The sequence below is a fragment of the Oryza brachyantha genome, chromosome 1 (genome assembly GCF_000231095.2).
Source record: "Oryza brachyantha chromosome 1, ObraRS2, whole genome shotgun sequence".
Lineage (NCBI taxonomy): Eukaryota > Viridiplantae > Streptophyta > Magnoliopsida > Poales > Poaceae > Oryza > Oryza brachyantha.
Window position 1 is genome coordinate 6,729,214 of NC_023163.2, and position 16,282 is coordinate 6,745,495.

The window sequence follows — 16,282 nt, forward strand, 5'->3', positions numbered from 1 at the left end:
AAGGACTTAAACTTTGGCAGCTGGATTCATAGCACAACGGTCCAGTAGTCCTCTTGGTTCACATAGTCACAGGCATTCATAACAAATAAATTTCCATCCATTGCTTGGTAAGTACTGAAAGGGAGTGTACAAATATACATGTTTATGGACTATGAAGTACTACTACAGAATTACATGGTGAAACTGAAAACTGAAGAATGAGATGCCAACCAAAATTGGCAGGGGAAAATACTGAAAGGGTGTTCGGCCACCGGCTGCTTTTCCCAAATCTGGCTTGAAATAGTATATTGAAATGGCAGCTCCATGTTGCACATAAATAAATGATCGCACAGCTGATCTCCTGCACATTGGTGAGTGAAGGTTCCATCACTTCGTGGGCATTTAAGGGCAACCGATGGTGAGCCCATGTTCAGAGCTTGGTTGAAGAAACTAAGAAATACAAGGCCAAAGCCCTCTCTTATGATCCCCATAAACATCACTTGCACAATGCCGACCAACCTGCATCTGACCAAACTTCTGCTCAACCACAGCGAGGTAAGCGCTGCAGTTCAGCGCCCAGATATGAGGCAGCGTCAGCAAGGTGGCCATCATGTGAACCCTTGAATGTTGACACAAGTGCTTCTACTCGCATCAAGGCTGATAAAGATATCGAGACAATCATCCCTTGAGCTAGATATTGCCGGCAAGAGAAGGCTAGGCAATACAGCAGGCGAGTCAGCCTTAGGCAGGTGCCATGCTTCAGCAGGTCCAGAACAACACTCAGTTTAGGAAGATTGGTCAACAAGCCCACGGTAGCCTCTCGAGGTGCTGCTTTGAGTAACAATACCAAGCAATCTGATGCCAAATCGCTTATATGCGGATCTGAACTTCCAACCAGGTCAATATAAATACCCATATTGCCTCCAAAGTCACATATATCCATGACGCATGATTGTTGATCGACAGCAATGCTCATACTGAAGGCACTATCAACAATGAGTGCAGGCTGTTTGGAAAGGGCCAGAATTTTGTCGCTGCCAATGCCACGGATAATGAATGCTCTGCAAAGTTCCAAGGTTGGTTCAAGAAAGTCATCCATATCCTTTGCAGTCACAAACTCAAGCAGGTTGCCTATTCTTCTGACGACTTGAAGCTGAGAAAGAATATTGGTTTCCATATCGGGAGCGGATGCCAGAGCAAAGCAAAGCTTGACATTACTTACGTTTGCATTTGACAAATCTCCTAACAAGAACTCAAAGCACCTGGACACTGTAGCTTCATTGAGAATATCAGAAACCTTAACATAATCATGCTCCATCAGCATTACCAAAAGTTTCTGGGCATATATAGGTATTGGATCCTCATCCTCTGAAAATAAAGGATACATGGGGAGAAAATACTTTTGAGAGATCGTTTTCAGATCAGATACCGTTTGTCCATCGGACGTCAATGAAGAGTCACTGAAGATCACAATCATCACATCAGACAGTATCTTTAAACACAAGAATCTTGCATCACCATCTTTGTTGCCTTTGTACAAGACAGATAAGCTTGGGAGGATTCGACTTGTGAATATTTTGTGTTCAATAAGTATAACCTTAGGCTCCTCCGTGGCTGCCTCAAGAACCCGCAATAGTGTCATTTGAAAATCATCCCGAGCCTGGACATGAAAGATACACGTAAATAATCATACAAGGTCAAGATTTGTTAAATAATAGTACAATGGCAATGAAAAACTGTCAAGGCAGGAGCCACAACACAGCATCAAAACAAGAATGGAATTGGTTTCGCATCACAATGAAGTTACATAACAAATGTGGTGGTCGTATTTCTCATCATGGCATAACCCTGGGAAAAGTTATAGATCATACCTGAAATGGAGCTTCCAAAATTTTCATAAGATTTGCCAGCTGAAGCAATACATGACTCGTAACAACTCTGTGATTGAATGAAGCACTCCCAAGAAGATGAAGGATAACAGGAAACAAATGTATTGTGCTCTTTGGATGAGCTCGTCCAGTTAAAGCAGTAGCAGCTCCATGACGCTTACCTCCCATAACCTGCTGTATATCACTGGAGACAGTATCGAGGATGCCTGGGACCAATGAAGCAACCAACTGCACAAATGACTCTGTGCACTGATGAATGAAACCTTCCTTCTCCTTTCCCAATCTATCAACTGCTGATAGTAGCTTTGCATTGCAAAAGAAATGAGGAAGCCATCTTCGACTATTCTTGCAAAGAAGAGCAATAAATAGAAGGGTTTTGCCACGCAGAACATCAGTTCCCTGTTCTACAATAGAGATGAGTCCAGGAACCAATTGTTTCTCTTCTGTTAATGACAGAATATAGCGATTCATGGTTGGTATGATTTGGCTGTTAACTAATGCTGAGTTCAGAAGATTCAGACTGATTTGCTGCTCACGTGAATTGCCTTTAATGAGTGTGCATGCTATATCCTTGAATGATAGCCTCTCCAGTATTAAATGAATACAGGATGAACTGAAGCGAGCTAAGCGTGCCAAACAAGATCCTGCAATAAGTCTTGTATTCTCCAGCTTCCCAGTTGCTCTATAGATGTAGCACAGGTGACCAATTACATCTTGGGAAGCAAAACGTGAAGTCCAATCTGTCCCTTGGCTGCAGATGTTATCGATTGTTCGTAAAGCATAAAGCTGGGCAAGATCATCTTCGCCTTTACGCAAGATTGATGACACTAGCGCAATTACAGAACTTGGAACCTGCACAGTTTGACAAAAAAATCATAAATGAGACACAAAGGTGTTAATGTTGTAGTTGTAAATCAATAGAAATGGATCCTTCACATGTATATATCTCATATATACACTGATTGACCAGTAAGATATGAAAGTAAAGTCTCAATCATCCATTTAAAACTATTACACAGCTAACCTATAAATGGTTCCACAAATACAAGAATATATCCATTAAAAGGAAAAATGGTTAAAACATTTGAAAGAAAACTGGTATGGAATTATGTCCCCTAATCAGTGAAAAAATCAAAATGCCTTAAGTTGATCAGGCCCAGTCACCACTAATTTGTGTGGAGGGCTGGAGGAAAAGTTCAACCTAAACCTATAGGTGAGAGTGAAGTTATCAAGTTGCAGAAACAGAAATTCACCAAGAAATCGACCCTCAATTCATGGAGTCATGGACATGCAATCACTAAAAGTAACAGATAGATGTAATTTGAATAACTGCTGCTTAGGTTATCCATAAACTGGATTGGTTTGTGGCTTTCTATTAAATCATACAGGCTGATGAACAATAAACATGTATATAGACACAAAAACAAAGAGAAAGAGCATTCATATAAACATTATTTAGTCTACATATTGGAATAGTTATGAAGGTGGTCTGTGTGATTATGTGATTTTGTAAAAAATCAATACTTCAGTACATACTTTCAACTCAAAGAAGCTTCCACTTCATAATATAAACAGTTAGTAATGCACCTAATTTCCATGAAGGAATCAGCACACAGCTCTTAGACATTTCTAGTACCAGTAACATGCCTCTTCTAACCACAGGGTACTACATAAGATAGCCTAAGTACATCAACCAACATTCCAACAACATGCAAATAACTTAATAAAAATGCAGGCATAGAATACTCTTCATTTTGAGTTTCTGACCTGCCAAGAAGCTGTGGGTCTGTTATCCTTCAAAGGGGATTCTTGGGCATTGATTTCTTTGGTATCTTGATCTGATTGAGTAGAAATGTAGAACAATAATTCTCCTAGTGTTGCCATACAGAATCTCCTGAGTTTATCATGCTTGTCCCTTAGACCATCTGATAATGCATTAAGGATGCCTGAACTTGCCAGTTCTACATCAAGGATAGTCGAGTAGCGTATCAACAAACCCATAAGTGAGGCAATTTGGACACGCAAGACAGAAGTTTTTGACAGTCGGAGCATTTTTATAAGCAACAGCATAATTGGACCATTTGTGATTATATTTGCAGCATCAGAATTGATGCTTAACATCTCCAGGTATTTGATGATATTCTGTTTCTCTGAAACCTGATAAGTTCCACTTAAGCTCTGAAGTATCTGACCATTGAATGCATTCATCTGTTCCCGTGGCAATTTAATATAATCTGCAGCAGGAAGAGCTTCAAATGGAAGCATGGGGACTGTCTCTACAGCTTTATCTCCTTTCCTACTAGGCATAACTGGTTTAACAGCAAGATCTGTTGGATGCCAGAATGCTGCAGAGATGTCAGATGGCTCAGAACCAGCTGTGGCAACTGAGGTTATCTTTGCTCGTTGTGCTTTTCTCATACATATACTTGGTGGAGTGGCCACAACATCAAGATTTTCTGCACAATTCTGCTCAGTTTTTATCGTGGCTTCAGCCTTAATTGGAGCTTCATCTGTTAGCATATCCATCTGATTTATCATGCAATTCTCTTCATTTCCATCAGTCCCTTGAGTGGAAAGTTTTTCATCTTCTGTGGATCCAGGATTTTCTGGTCCATCATTATCATCAGGTGCATCACCTTCTGGATTTTCACCAAAATCAAGTTCCATATCATTGTTTTCAATCTTAACTTCAGTCTCATTCTCAGATGCTTCTGTAGGATGTCGCCTGTAGTTCTCCTTGTCCCTTTCCCTCTGCAAATTCTTCTTAGCTATGCGAGACATCCTGAGGATATTTACACCCTTCAACCCGTCAGCCTTGCAGGAAGGTTTTGTATTATTTTTCTTGCTGCTTTGCATATTCTTAACAGGGGTGGAGAACACCTTAGCTGAATTTTCATCTTTCTTCCGTAGACCATCGCGGGGCTTGGGTGGTGTAGCCTGTCTTAAAGGCTTATCACCATTTCTCTCAACTAAATATGGTGTAGCAGAAAGTTCAACCATGTTCTCAAAGGCAGGTTGAGGAGGTAAAGGAATAATTGACATTCTGCTCCTCCAAAAGTTATGCTCACACAGTTCAGACCACTGTAATCTTTCAGCGGGATCTTTCATGAGTAAGCAATTGATCAGGTTTTGGAAGGACCTTGATGGGTTATCAGGCAAAGGTGGTGTAGGATCTGAAATTATAGATTTGACAAGCTGGGTAAATTCATTACCCACGAAAGGGGGGCGTCCAGCATAGCATTCATACAACACACAACCAAGTGCCCAGAAATCTGAAGCATATGAATGCACTCCTCCCTCTCGGAACAACTCAGGAGCCATATAACATGGAGTTCCCCTCATAGGTTGCGGCACCTGCACAGAGGAGAAATTTAAAAGTTGGGAAAATAATCAAATGTAGAGGGGGAAACAAGAAAATCGAAATGAGGTACAAAGGTCAAATGGAAACTCACATCTCCAGGATCTGTCTTCTCTATGTCTTTTAAACGCCTTGCTAATCCAAAATCACACAACTAGAAAATTAAAGAAATGTACATCATTAGTTCCAAGCTACTGTCTCCTGTTTTGCTATAAGTGTATTACTTTCCGCTCAAGCATGTACCTTCATACACCCAGATTCATCAAGTAGAACATTTGATGGTTTCAGATCACAATATATAATTCCTTGTGAATGCAAGAACCTGTCCAACATGTTTTTGACAAATCAAATTTCACACATAATACAACAGAAATAATGAGACAAGGTTATCAAAGGAACTTTACTGAAGAGCTTTCACGAGATCATAAGCCAGGTCATGTATAGAATTTTCAGGAAGCTTCTTATCCTGCAGACCATTGAAGTGAAAGTGTGAAACTGAAATACATACGCAAATATACTAACAGTCTAACATGAAGTACTGATAGGTTGGATGTGAAGGGTGAGAGCATACTTAACTGAGAAAACAATAGATTCATAGAAAAAACAAAGCAGAAGTTTTTAACCTGTCAGTTTGACTATTGTTTTTCATTCCATCGATCCATTCTAGCAACTACAAACAATACAGGATGTTTTTCCCATTTTCTTTAAGAGCAATACAGAAGACATCTCAGCATGCAAACAGACAGCACAAACTTTTAAATAAAGTAAAGCAAGTACAAACATATACAATTATACAAGCAAACAGTTGACAGCATGCTTTGAACTAGAAAATTGCACGTGGTGCTTAAAACTGACAAGCAAGATACCTGCTCAAGCAAGCCCTTTAGATCTCCACCGACACAATACTCCAGTATTAACCAAAAATGAGCTGAGGTTTCGTACCTGGTACAACGGATACAAGCATAAATATGTTTTAAGGTGCAATGTCAAGGGAACAATAAGTATGATTGCACCCAAACTGCGGAATTACTTGTCATTGTTTTTTTAACAAATGAATCACTTGCTATTATTGCAGAGCAAGTTCTGCCAACATGAAAATAGATCAATACTAGTCTCTAAGAAACGTACCAAGAGTAAAATTTTAGAACATTCGCATGATCTAAGGAATGAAGCATTCGGACCTGCAAAGATAAGTTCAAAAGTATTATTAGGGAAAAGCAAAAAAGTAAGTGAACATCCTCATTTGAAGACTAGAAAATAATACCTAAGCTACTAATCTTCACCCTTAAATACTTTGCTTAAAGGGACCCAATAAGGATGCATGTAGCTCAAAATAAAATTAACAAAAAGAAGGAACATTCCTGACCAAATACCACACCATTTGACAGCACGCCAAATGTAACTTACATTGCTTTGGCTACCAGAAATAAATCATTTTGCACAATCATCAGGAAACCAAATTTAAACAGCATTCCCAGCTCAATCATATAAGGTGCTTTTCCCAGGAAATACTAAATAGCAATGCACTTGGTACAGCAAGACATTGCATGACGAACAGTGGCTAAACTCTGCCCATTTAAACATCATCAGCTTACAGGTTAACTCTACAGAAGCAGGAATGCAGGCTCAGAGAACAGCAGTTCATGAAAACCATGGTATCTATAGAGTCTAAACAGCTACGAATTCATCAATTCAATTCAAATCACTCCAAGGACCATTCACGGACCAAATTAAACAGTCCGCCCGGAGGCTAACCATCGGAACGCAAACCGGGCAGCCTCCGGTTCAAAATATCCCCCAAAATTTGCCTACCAACTAGCGCTGAGGAGGAGCAGGGAGATGCCGCCGCCTCACCTCATTGAGGACCTTGCCCCGCTGCGACTTGTCGACGCTCTTGACGGCGAAGTACTCGATGCTCTTCTTCTTCCGCCCCTTGTACACCGTCTTCCGGACCCCCAAAACAAATTTTTAAAAAACACCAAAACAATCAGAAATCCCTCCAATCTGCACCCGATCCGAGCGGATCCGAACCCAGCGGGAAGAGGGAGGGTAGCGTAGCGTAGCGGGGTTACCGAGTGCTTGCCGCGGCCGATGGCCTCGTAGACGTGGAAGTTGTTCATGGCGGAGCAGCCCCCGCCCCCGCCCCCGCCCCCACCACCACCACCTGCAGGAGAACAAGGGGTGGCTCCTCCTCCTCCTCCTCTCGTCGCCTCAGGCGGAGCTAGGGTTTGCGGTTTGAGGCGGACGAATTGGGGAGAGAGTGAGCGGGATTTGGATTTGAGAGCTGGGCGGGCGCTCGGCTAGTTTTGGAGGTTTTGGGTTTTTTTTTCTTTTCCGTTTCGGCGGAGGCGCTCCCGGTTCGATCCCGGCTCGGCTCTCTCTTTTCAAACTTTTTTTTATTTTCTTTTCGGGACTCCGGGTTGTGGTTTTTTTACGTATGGGACCTTGGATTTGTACCGTATTAGGAGGAAGTCCCTGAGTTGCAACTGTCCAGTGGACAACGGCTACAAGATGTTTTGTTTTTTTTTTTTTTGAACGCAACCGCGATGGAACTTTCAAACTGGAATGCATCTAGCAGGAACGGCTTAGGATGAGTTCGAAGATGATTGAGGAAGAAGGAGATGACCGCGCAAAACGAGGGACCTCATTAGTAAATGATTAATTAAGTATTAGATATTGTAAAAGTAAAAAATAGATTAATACGGTTGATTTTTAAAGTAACTTTTATATAGAAAAAATTAAAAAAAAATACCGTTTAGCGGTTCAAAAGTGTGTTCATATAAAACGATGAAAGTTTTCACCCCTTCCTCCATACCGAACATACCATTAGTTACTAAGAAAATATGTTTCTTCTGCAAAAGAATATTCCCACATTTAAAAGTATATGCATATTATAGCTAAAACGAGCCATTCATTCTCTCCTCTCTCACTCATATCGCTTAACCCTAAAAAAACAGTTCTAACAAAACAGAAAAAAAGTTTGGCTAAGAAAAAAAATAGTGCTTAATACACACTCTCCCAATGTTAGTCTGTCATTGGTCGTATGAGTTAGTGCTACACGGACATGTTACTGTGTGGTAAAATGTAGGGTTTAATCCCCAAAGTTTGAAATGAAATTTTGTTCAAATTGTAGGGTTACATGAAGTTATTGTTAAGTTTGTGATTACTTTTCTTTCAGTGGTGACTTTATCAACATGTGCCGATCCATCTTAAAAAGATACTCACAGGATAGGACGTATACGTGCGTGTATATAAGCTATGTTCGAATTTGTCATATTTCATGATTATTTGCATGCTTTCACATCTTGAGGGTTAAACCGGTCTTAGATTCTTCAACATATGCACATAGTAGTCAACAAGAATTTAAAATGCATTTTGGAACATGAAATTCGATGTTATCCATCATTTCACTAAATTTCAGCTTTAAACACAATTTGCACGGAGATAACTAAAAGAGAGATGCAATCAATGAGCTGGCAGCAAAGCGAATCTGAAAACGCACGAGAAAAATAATTTCAGGGAGTGAATCAGTGAACAGGTTATGAATATTCCAGTAACGAATTGTGTATATTTCTTGTTGACATGCTGGAATTTATGGCTTCTAGTAACACAGAAATTACACATTGCAACGTGCTTGTCGTAAAAAAACATGATAACGGATTTATGGAGCTATGGAATGACTCGATGCTATAAATTATAAATTTATAATATACTTTGAATTGAATTCCAAAAAGAATAATTACGAGCCCTTAGCCCGGTCAAAATATCGGCCGTGGAAAGCTGCCATTCGTTATATCAGCTGAAGGCCAGAACACCTCCATTGGTTCAGTAATTCCCTTCTAAACTTCTAGGACAAAATTTCTATATTTCTTTTTTCCTAAATAATATTTGGAGCTCCAGAGTCCAGATTCCATTCCAGCCGCTGGTGATCAAGCCATCCGAGCAACATGACGCGTCATTAGCCCTGCACGGTTTCAAACTTCCAGGCTTCCAGCAGGAAGAATGCGGAAGAATATTATGTGTTCCCAGACAACTTATTTGCAGCTGTCAACTTGGGAGAACTGTCCTTCAAAGCTACTCGTCAGCTTCTGCGCAGCTGCTTCCACCCTCTGGTTATCCTGAAATTAAGGTTGAAAATGTGAAAATCTGTAAAAATAAGTCTAGTACTCCGTAATGGAAAGCACACTGCTAGAAGCTAAGTTGTACTCATTGGCGCATAAACAGGACAGGCCTACATCTATATGCAGATCAGTTGGCGGCTAACAACTGTCTTGCTTTGATGAAAAGAAGGTGTCACCCTCCACAGATTCCTGTCGTGGTTTCAGTAACCTTGTAAATTCCCCCTTCTATCTTAATGAAAATCCAGTTGACCAGCTTCGGTCAACCGAGCAAAAGAAAAGGTGTCAAAACGTTGACTTCGCTAATGTTATTTCCAAGAGCTTGCAATGATGAAATTTTGTACATGCTAGTATCACGTTGTTCCGTGGAATCAATGGGGTCTGCTACAAAGAGTTCAAGCATATACCTTTCCAATTAAACTCACGACCAATGGCCCAGACCTTGAGATCCGATGGCAACCTGCATGTCAACATTAACCATCAGAGAGATCAGACAAGTCAGAAAGAACATATAAAGCATAGGAAAATTTTCAAAACTCATTTCCCACAAAGAAAAAATATAGGAGCATCAAATCCACAATGTCATACCTATGTAGACATCAGAAAAATCTATACATAGCTTTGCGACCACTGGAGAGATTTTAACCTGAAAATGACCACAAGAAAATTTTATATAAATACATAATGAAGTCCTCCAAAAGTAAAAAATTAAGTAAATTTGATTTTTTTTTTTTTGAAATTAATGAGAAAGGTGAAAATTAAACATATAATATAGTTAACAAGTGTGGACATAAAATCTAGAATAGAAACACAAAGAAACAATCACAAGACATAAAATTTGGTCCCAATCAAGATTATTGACATAAGTTTATATAGGTCATCTACATTTTTCTATTTTATAAATATTGATGTGTGAAGGTGAAATTAATTTATGCCTCATATATATATAGTATAAAGATCAACTTTGAAACTGATAGGGATAAAATCTGAAGAATTGTTCCCCATAAAACGTCTTGAATAAAAACAGAGCAAATTCTGACAACAGTCAAAAAGACATACATCTAATAGTGATGTGCTGAGATGCTTTGACACAAAAGGTTTAGCCATGACTAAACCGCTTCCTTGTGTGTCTAGAAGACAACCCCACTCCGTTTCAAGCTCATCCACATTAGTTGCAGCAAAAATGACCACATTTTTGCATTTGATCTGCATAAGAAACCAGTTATCGAAAAGCAAAGGCAAAAAAAGGGGATTGCTAACTCCTTGTTTTTCCAAACATAGTTTACAGTAGGCACCATCGTATCACTTCCTAAATTGCATGTCAGATTTTTCATTCAGGCATACTAAACTTTGGGTCTGTGTTACCTAACAAATGTGCATGCACTTTGTCTGTCTGTACTACATCAGTATCATATCATGTCATTGACACATGGTAGCTTTGGGGATATTACATCCCTTGGAAAGCCAAAAACTATGTTCACCAAATAAGTATTTCAGAAGAGATTAAGAAAAACATCAAAACAACATGACATACCATTGGCAACGGTAGCAGTTTGTGATGCAATAAATCTGTAATACCTTCTGGCAACAAAGCCATCTGAAAGAGATGTGGAATTATATGATAATACTGCAGCTTGCACTATGCTAGAATAAGCATCAATAGATATTCGAGAATTTAATTGTATTTGTATTTTTGAACCAGATTACCTCATTTCGATCACCAGTGTAATTGTCACCTATCAGTTGACTAAGATACTCTTCAAACTCTTCATCAGGAGCCTATCAAAATTAAAAGCAAGCATTAATTGATAAAGTGAATGGCATTTGTTCAGTCAGTGCAATTCATGAAGCAACCAGACAACAATTCAAGGCTATGCACATATTTCCAGCATAAGCAGCAGGAGAGCTGAAAGCTACGCATTGGCATTTCTACATTTCAAAGGGCAGCACAAACCACAAAACAGTGGCACAGCAGAACTAGAGCAGAAGCTCAGTACAAAGTACTAGCACACCAGAACAAGAGCAGAAGGACAAAGGTGATCATAACAAACAATTAGGCTGGGGAAAATCCTACTATGAGAAGTCCTGTAGCAAAAAAATACAATGAACGCACCAGACGAACTCCAAATGCTTTTGCAACACCAGCCAGTGAAATGTCTGAATGTAAAGGCCCGAGTCCTCCAACAATAAACACCTATAATACGATGTGAATGTCATCACACACATTAATCCAAACACTTCATAACATGAAAAGGCCTACAAACTAACCATGTCATCTGTAGATTTACAACGTTCAACTTCTTCAGCAACAGAATCAATCTGCATCACAAACACATGTAATTTCCGTTAGATTTATATGCCAGAAAATTGACAAAAGTTGGCAAGAAAATTGTATAGTGCATGACAGATGCAAATATCAATTTGTGGCCATGCAGGGCTGCAAGCTCCCACATGGAACCTATACGACATACAACTATTTTGATCCATTAACTGTCTTACTTCATTGGAAACAACTGCTACATGAGAAATTCGCCAGCCAATTGCATGGAGCTTCCTGCACAAGGCTGAACCAAGTTTATCCTCAACCGTGCCGAACCTGAAACACCATGCATATGTATCAATAATTGTATAAAACAACAGTCAGTAAGGAGTCATTTCGACAAAAACAACAATCCAGAGTATCAGCATGGTAGCACCAAATTCGCCGACAGTAGTGAAGAGGAATCCTTATTATTCTGAGCTTTGAAATGCCTGGTTACACTTTGAACTTAAGACTATTCTGAACACAGACAGATGACTCTGCCCCCCCCCCCCTCCCCACCCCACCCCACCCCACCACACACACACACACACACACACACAACAGAACAAAGATGTTTCTATTGTATCAAATAGCTGGAGAGATATGATCGTTGACTACATTGCTCTTTAGTGTCCAAACTACAAAGCAATATAACTCCCGTATTTATCCAAAAGGCAATAATGCCAACAAACTAAAGTAAATTATGCACCATAAATTTCAAAAACTAAACACCAAATTAGTTTCATTAAATCCACTGTTGAATATATTTTTATAATATATTTGTATTGTGTTGGAAATGCAGCTACACTTTCATACAAACTTGAAGTTTGACTTAGGACAAACCTAAAACATTTTATAATTTGGAGCAGGGGGGATATTGGAACTGCAAGAACCTTGAGAATGGAAATTAAATCTGTAGGGACAAACTTGAAAGATTACTCACAATACTTCATCACCGACTACAATGATTGATGCTGAGCGTGAGATTGTCTGTTCCACCTCAGTATTGTTAGTACCATTGCTTGAAACAGAGGTATTCTTCTTTGTTCTACCAGCTCTTTCAAGCCTTCCATCTGATAACATGTATGCTGGCCTAAAGCTTTTCCCAGCTGATGAATCACTAAGAAGCGCATTTGGAACAGTATCATATATGCTTCCAATGGAGGTATACCTGGAATCAATGCAAGTGCATTACATATAGTAAGGTAAACTAGAAAGTTTATATGAAAATCTGTAGTACCCAAGTGGTTTAAAATTACAAGGTAGCTTTACATGACCTGATGTACCACAAGCCATTTCAGATAAATTTATTTAAAGCAACAACACGGTAAATGGTATTTTTGAACCACAGTTAACGAAATGCTAAACATTCACTAGAAGGTATACATACAGTCAACTACAAATTTGGGTTCCGAACATGGAAAAGAACCCACCCTTGATCATAGAGGCTGCAGTATTTCACCTTACAGGTCAAGAGGAAAGACCAAACATCCCTGAGGCAGAAGTATAGTATTACTTAGCAGATGAGTTAGCAGACTAGAAGGCATATTTTGCTACAATTTGATTGATTTACATGATAAGGAGGAAAACCTGTATGACCAATCCAGTATAGGATTGACCCTCATGAAAGGAGGCCAGCCAGGTGAACTAGGCGAAAACTGTTCTTGACCAACCTATAATCCCAAAAAAACTAGTAAGTAATAGATTTATCAGGAGTCAGGGGCATCAATAAGTGAAAGGCCTATGGGCATGAGTATTGGACACAATAAGTCTATCGAGATCTGAAGAACAACTGAAGAAGAGAAAAAGAAAATTACTGCATTTGGATCGCCAATTCTAGTACCAATGAAAATTGCTTTAGTAGGCCTCTCTTTCAATAGGCCTTCTAGGCCAGACTTAAAATCAGAGTGGATAGTTTCCAGTGGCAAACCATAACTGCAGAAATCAGAGGACAAAGAATATTTCTTTAACTTCTCAAGGATAGCAAATAAACCAAGAAAACAGATCTTAGTGGTTTCTTACGTCGAGACAGTTTCATAAGTGAATGAGTTGATTTCAGGGAAAGCACAAGGGCTCTCAAAATAGATGGTGCGCAAAGGACAATTTTGGATAGTATTCATTTCATCTTCACCACCAAAGCTTGATTTGTGGAGGAAGTAGCCAGCCCGAAGTAAATGCAACAGAACCTATTGATATATAGCATCGGTATCTTGTGAAACTTGCTAATAGACCAAACACCATCATTTAAAGTACAGACAAAAAAAGACAAGCAAGAGAGATCATAAGGATATTACAGTTGAATCCTTCCCACCATTAAAGCTGAAGGCAACTTCCTCAAACCTGGAAAATGAAATTTCTAAGAATGAGATGTAGGATGTTCCCATATTCAATGTATATATAAAATGAGATCATTCAAACCAAAACCTTCCCTTCTCAACATTTATCCTGGACATGTGCAGAACCATAGAAAAACTAAAAAGGAAAATAAAGGATAGGCTGCAAAAAAACACTATCAATATGCATTCTGGGAACCTCTGCCTTGTGCCTTATTCGCATAATGCAGGTATGACTGGTCTAAGTTTTCAGAGAAGACTAAGGGGCAGTGCACTATGATGATATTTCACCTTCCCATTAGCTGTTACTTATATCATGTTCAGCACAACCTGGACATTCCACATTCCAGTTATTTAAGAAGTTTGCATGATTTGTAGGTATAATTCATCATTCATTGAAAAAATTCTTCAGCATCCTACAGAAATGTCACTGTGACTTCACCGAATGTACTTTGCATTGGAACAACATGAAGATTTGAATCAGAACATGTATATCGTCATACTTACAAGCTAAAAACATAGCAGTCAGAGAACCCAATTGGCATGAAAATTAATAAATGTGCCTGATTGCACGGTTAGAAAAATAGGTCGCCTATGGGTCTCAAACACTCAATATCCTCAAGAAATTTTCTTGGTAGACAGCATTGCATTTCACCCGAATTACATATTCTGAGCTGCTTGCAGTACAGAAACTGAAACAAAAAATTCAAGTTTATGAATCAATCGATGCAATCTTGGAAGCTATTTTAAAGACTTTTGGCACATACTCTCAACGCAAGCTCAAATTTTGTTACTATATAATACTAAGCTATTTAACTCAAAATTTTCATATGCATTGCTCTGCAAAAGAAATGTGTTATCACTGGATGGACCTTCCCTGAAACACCTCCGGTTTAAGATGACATGATAAACATGCATCATGGGTTTTCATTCCCTATATCAATGTAGTTTGATTTAGTTTCTCTCTTCTCATCCAAAGAAACTCAGTTTTCAGTTAACCATAGTTTAAGAGTTGACTGAAAAAGAAACAGCTTACAACTCACAAAACGAACATATAAATCTTTTGATCATCAGAACTAGTGTAAGAACAGCCAAGGCAACCTGACTAAGCTACAACAATAACAATGTACCTACTCCGGTTGTTTCAGGACAGCAGTCAAAACACATCTACTTCAACTGGTGGTCTGAAGAAACCAAAATGATAATCTGTGGCCAGGGAGTCCAACCAAAATCCAAGCAATTGAAACTAGCAACTTAACCTTGCTGTTATGCCAGCCAATCCAAGTAATTAGACTGTCCTAAATCACCAAAAATTACAAGTAGATACCGAATGCATGAATTAAACAGCGGCAGAGAGCTGCAGATTGAGATCTAAGCAAAAATCTCCCCAAGTCGATCTTTCCTCCCATGCGTTAGATACCGCACATCCCCAAATCCGAGGTGGATGAAAACCAACCCTGTCAGTCGTTACAGGACACGCGGCAACCCAGCCCAACCCCCACCCAATCGCGCCACGCAGCACTCACACCGCGGCTTCCCCCCCCCCCCCACAGGAATCCCAGCGTTCCCCCGTGGACCGTCACGGAGCTAGGCCACAATCACCACTACCCCCAATCTAGTAGCAGCGAGGGAGGAGAGGCGTACGGGTAGAGCGCGAAGGCCCGCTGCACGACGTAGACGGCGTTGTCGTACTTGGTCCGCAGGCGGCGGTCGCTGCTCGCCCGCACCGCCCGGTCGATCTCCATCCCCCCCACTCCTCCTCCAACCCCTGCGGAGAGAGAGAGAGAGAGACTGAGAGAGATCGCCCGCCCCGCCCGCCCTCCGCGGAGAGGACCAGCGAGCGTCTAGCAGCGGAGGAACTCGTCGGCCGGCTGGCTTCGGAGGGCGTCGTCCGCCGCCGCAGCCCGCGCTGCGCCGGAGGAGAGAGAGAGAGAGAGAGAGAGAGAGAGAGAGAGAGAGGCTTCTCCTTCCACAAGAGAAGGGAAGGGAAGGGATGGATAGAGGGGGGCACGCTGCGGATGCTATTTCTGCGTTGGAGATCTCTCTCTTTCTCTTCTCACTTCTTCCTCGGCTTCCGCTTGGCTCGGGGAGGATATCTGGTGCGGATCCTCCGCAACCGCTCACTGGCAACTGGGCCCTACAGGCTATATGGCCCACCTGTCAGTGAGCAGTGCCGCGGAGGATCTGAATGGCTCGCTCGGTCTCTCCCCATTCTTGCGATGTTTTTTTCTCCGGCGCGCGAGTCTCCTGGCGCGCACGGGGGACGGATCATGGACCCGGCACGCCGCTGACGTGGCCTGGGA

At 40.5% G+C, this 16,282-nt stretch overlaps 2 protein-coding genes across 2 annotated transcripts; both read right to left on the bottom strand.

Annotated features, from left to right (window-relative positions):
- Positions 1-7,346, bottom strand: LOC102721870 (serine/threonine-protein kinase RUNKEL). The gene is made up of 11 exons (XM_040529936.1): positions 7,299-7,346; positions 7,081-7,170; positions 6,355-6,407; positions 6,093-6,168; positions 5,631-5,692; positions 5,470-5,548; positions 5,321-5,380; positions 3,636-5,222; positions 2,405-2,720; positions 1,851-2,311; positions 1-1,639 (listed from the first exon to the last, which is right to left on the bottom strand). Exons 1-11 carry the CDS (start codon positions 7,344-7,346, stop codon positions 521-523), a joined length of 3,951 nt encoding a protein of 1,316 aa, XP_040385870.1. The 3' UTR covers positions 1-520.
- A 1,450-nt stretch (positions 7,347-8,796) lies between these two features.
- LOC102722152 (FAD synthase-like) lies at positions 8,797-16,029 on the bottom strand. Its single transcript, XM_006643952.3, has 16 exons — positions 15,624-16,029; positions 13,941-13,986; positions 13,669-13,832; positions 13,464-13,581; positions 13,237-13,319; positions 13,080-13,139; positions 12,590-12,817; positions 11,844-11,940; positions 11,613-11,663; positions 11,458-11,538; positions 11,052-11,123; positions 10,879-10,941; positions 10,404-10,550; positions 9,933-9,990; positions 9,752-9,804; positions 8,797-9,344 (listed from the first exon to the last, which is right to left on the bottom strand). The coding sequence occupies exons 1-16, from the start codon at positions 15,722-15,724 to the stop codon at positions 9,261-9,263; spliced, it is 1,506 nt and encodes a 501-aa protein (XP_006644015.1). The 5' UTR covers positions 15,725-16,029; the 3' UTR covers positions 8,797-9,260.
- Positions 16,030-16,282: the final 253 nt, after the last annotated feature.